At 50.6% G+C, this 4,031-nt stretch overlaps 1 protein-coding gene across 1 annotated transcript; it reads right to left on the bottom strand.

Moving 5' to 3' along the window:
• Positions 1-483: 483 nt before the first annotated feature.
• Positions 484-1,503, bottom strand: LOC123395005. The gene is made up of 2 exons (XM_045089914.1): positions 1,212-1,503; positions 484-1,097 (listed from the first exon to the last, which is right to left on the bottom strand). Exons 1-2 carry the CDS (start codon positions 1,270-1,272, stop codon positions 868-870), a joined length of 291 nt encoding a protein of 96 aa, XP_044945849.1. The 5' UTR covers positions 1,273-1,503; the 3' UTR covers positions 484-867.
• Positions 1,504-4,031: the final 2,528 nt, after the last annotated feature.

Here is a 4,031-nt window from a genome sequence, read left to right as displayed (position 1 = left end):
GGAAGAACTTAGCAGTAGCTCAGAACGCAGCGACGTGAGACGAAGCAAAAGAGCACGCGTGAATGTCTCTGTTGTTTCCATCCTCATACACGTGGGATAATATGCTTTCTTATAAGCAGATCCAACTTTCTACTAAACTAACAATATGAAAGTAAGCTTTAGTCCTACCTCTTGCCTTGTATAAATGGGCTAAGTGAGCCTCTAGAATTTATTAGAAATTCTGAAACTTGTTATTGGGCTTACCCAAAATAGGTCAAATTCCAGCAGACCTTACCTTACACTGCATTTGTCATGAGTATCAATTCTGTGCAACTGAAATTCAATTGCTAACTCCTCTCTTTTCTCTGCTTTCTCCCGGGATAGATTCTTCGTCCAGATCCAGTTGACATGGTCCCTTGGAACGGATAATGTAACAACCACGGATTCCACGATTCTTTTCTCATTACTAGGCCGGCCTCGCTTCTCACTGTATGCCGGACAGTATTAAAACTTGGATAACTCAGGCGACTCGCTGTTGTTTATTCAATCAACGTCATCCAGATACACATAATTCTATCTACTACTAGTACTACAATCGACAAGGCATCGCTGGGTTTCTTGGTTCCTTCGATAATAGAGAAGGGGGAATTAATCCTACCCCCACCCCATCACACCTACTAGATGATGGAGACAACAATGGCACTTGCTGGATGGATAGTACAAAGTAGATAAGATAATCCCGCCTTCCTCGCTGGATGGATTAGGACAAATGAGCGGCGCCACGTCACGGGCTATTAATTAACTGGTGCTAATTGGTCGTCATCATCATCGTCTGGTCTCGATCCACGGCCGGCCGGCCGGCCGGCCGTGATCCGAACGTCTGATCTGCTAGTAGCTCCACCGCTCGTTCTCTTGGCCGTCATCGCCGGTGGCCGCCGGCAGCTGCGAGTAGAAGTCCAGCTCGAAGCACCTCGCTTCCTCCTCCCTCCGTTTGACGGTGTAATAGTGGCGCGCCAGCGCCGCTCCGCCGAGCGCGGCAGCGACCGTGAATCCCGCCGCTTTGCCCCGCCGCCGGCCGCACGCCACCGAGGCGCCAACCGCCGCCGTCCACATCGCCCCTGCATCCAACCAAAATTAGTAAATACCTGGTCTCACATCACAATTACGTCAAAACACCGATCGGAGACGGGAGATCGCGGGAGGAAGGTGGGGTCCGAGAGGCTGAGACTGACCGACGGTGGCGAGCTTGTGCTGGTCCACCCAGGACTGCACCGACGAGCTCATCTTCTCCATCTCCGGTCGACGAGTTCCTGATTTCTTACAATGATTCTCGGATGACTTTCTCTGGGAATGGGGAATTGGATGGGATCAGCGGGTCAGGTTGGTGGCGTATTTGTAGCTGCGCAGAGCGCCCACTGGCTTCTATTGATCGTGAGCTGAAGGAAAAAGATAAATGAAACCAGTGGCCCAGCCACCAGTTTCTGTCGCGGTTTGCTTTGTTGGGTTGCCCCTCTATTCGGAGGTAGCCCGAGGTTTTATGAGGCCCTTCTTATCCAGGTTGCTCGTCATCACGCCAACGACTTAGAAAGTATCTGACAAAAAAAGCTCCACGCCTTGCTTTATAGGTAAAACACATATCATTATACAAGCCAGCCGAAAATAATGGTGTATAAAATAAAGGAAACGTTCTAATTCACTCGGCTGATTTCTCGTTTCTGTAAATCGCCTCAAAAGATTGACACGTGTCCTGTGGAAACGATGCACCGCACTGCCCCGTAACCTTATCCTTTTCCCAGTCTAAGTCGTCCTTCCTCTCAATCGGAGCATCCGATCCCCTCTCTCCCCATTACCACTACAACCTTGCTTTCTTCTCTTCCCGAGCTCCTCACCTCTCCCACCCCCAGTCGACAAGCTGCTGCTTCTACAAGGGGTCCCGTAGCGCTGCGATGGCTACCACTCGACGAGGAGGCGTACCTGCGAGGGGAGCAATGGTGTGCATGGTGTGGGTGGCATCACGAGATCCCGCGGGGCTGCGTGTTAGTGGCCACCGGAGCTGCAGACGACGATGGTGTTGGAGGAGGAAGAGACGAGCATCGCAACATCCCTCCCCCAAAGCTCCGTCGCCTCTGTGTGCTGCGTCACAACATCTTGGCCGCCATCGGGTTGTGTCACAACATGTGACATCGTCGTCGCATGATTCACCACAACACCCCGTCACCGTCACGTGAATCTTTGTCGACGCCTGTCGGGTGCTGCGGTGGAGCTTTGACGGGGGCGGACGTTGCTGCGATGGAGCACGACCGTGCGGTGGTGGAGACTCTGTAGGGAAGCTCCGCCGGCGGCGACGTGGTGCTACGATGGAGCACCACGGTGTCGGTGTTTGCGCTGCAATGAAACGTCGTCGAGATTGTGATGAAGGGCCGTCGAAGCTAGAGTGAAGCGCCGACGTTCGTTCGAGTTCCGGCGAGGTTGCAATGAAGCTCCGACGAGGTTGCAGTGAAGCGCCCGGACGGTTGCTGGAACTCCTGTGAGGTTGCAATGAAGCTCCGACGAGGTTGCAGTAAAGCGCCCCGGCGGTCGTCGGAAGCTCCAGCGAGGTTGCAATGAAGGGTCCGTCGGTGCTGCCATGGGAGACTATTGCGTGCTGCTGCTATGGGAGCTGTGTGGTGCCTCCCGATTCTGCGGCTGGGAGCATTTGAATCGGATGGATGTGGAGGCAGCTTAATTTCGTAACAAATAAACCGGTTAATTTGTAGCAGTCCTCATAAAATAAATACGGAAAAAATAAAAGAGGAGAGAAGAAGGTCTCATTGCGAGCGACAACAAAACAAACCCAAACATATATGAAAGTCACATGAAAGATACATGAAAGCCTGAAGGAGGATAGGTTATCATGAGCAACCGAGCCGCGGGCTCCTTGAACTTCTTAGTCATGTCATGGACGGAGGACCTATCCCGTCATCTGCACAGGGGTCTTCAAATCTATAAGAAATCACATAATTTATAGATCACATCACTAAGCATGGTCGTAAATATATTCTCAATAATAAGTTTATTCCTAATACACCATAACGTCCAAACCAAGGCTCAAAAATTGATCCACATCAATCTTCGGGCCTGACCCGATCAGGCAGATGGTAGGGGGAAGAACTGAGGGAAGCTCGTAGGATACCATCCATTGTCCCGAATCTTCCTAGGAGCACTCCAAATAAACTGGGCGGACACATAGTAAAAGAAGATGTGATCACTATCTTCAACAACATAAAAAATGGGACACATACAAATTGCTGGCCCATTACGTTTGCAAACTTGCTCACCCAATGGTAGCTTGCCCCTCACTAACTGCGAGAGGAATATCTTGATTTTAGGTGGAGGCCTAGTTTTCCAAATTTTTGTAAATTTCTTCGGTCCCTGATGAGCCGCCATCCAATCATAGAGGGACTTAATAGAATAGCAACCTTGCGGGTCAAGCTGCCAATGAGTGGAGTCCCCAAGCCTCGACAAAGTTGTGTTTGCAAGGCTAGACCACAACTGTGCACATTCAGCAGCCTCATCCGGGCTGAAGGAGCGACGAGACAACAACCCATTACCCTCATTTTGCACGACTAGAGAAACCGATATGGTTGGCTAGTTAGTAATCACTAACAAGGCCGGGAATTGGGCACGTAATTGGTTGGCACCGGCCCAACAGTCCAACCAAAACAGTGTATCAACACCTCACCGAACCATCAATGCGGTCCCTAGAAGGAAGCAAGGTTTAAGAGCCTATATAGTCTGCCAAAACTAGGATTCCCTCGAGTGTGTGCACATGGAGAATGAATGGCCCCAAAGATACTTAGCCCTAATAAGGTCTAGTCACAAGCCACCATCACCCCGAACCATTCGCCGAATCCATTTAGTTAGAAGGCAAATATCTACTCCCTCTTACCAAAATATAGGTCGCTGGGAGTAGATTCCGACCAGGTGAAAATGAGCAAATTGACTTTTATGCCCCTAATGCAAATTCTGAATCAGCCCTCTTCTTCATCGCGTCTTCCACCTCCGCCTCCGCC

This window comes from Hordeum vulgare, chromosome 5H, assembly GCF_904849725.1.
Source record: "Hordeum vulgare subsp. vulgare chromosome 5H, MorexV3_pseudomolecules_assembly, whole genome shotgun sequence".
In the NCBI taxonomy this organism is placed as follows: Eukaryota; Viridiplantae; Streptophyta; class Magnoliopsida; order Poales; family Poaceae; genus Hordeum; species Hordeum vulgare.
Note: the sequence above shows the minus strand (reverse complement) of the source record. Positions and strands in the feature narration are given on the sequence as shown.

What these genes read in the sequence shown, in the direction of transcription:
- LOC123395005 (XM_045089914.1), bottom strand. Translation starts at nt 1,272, where the DNA reads ATGGAGAAGATGAGCTCGTCGGTGCAGTCCTGGGTGGACCAGCACAAG. An exon ending in GCACAAGCTCGCCACCGTCG is followed by an intron (nt 1,098 to 1,211) that starts GTCAGTCTCAGC and finishes GGTTGGATGCAG; the next exon opens with GGGCGATGTGGACGGCGGCG.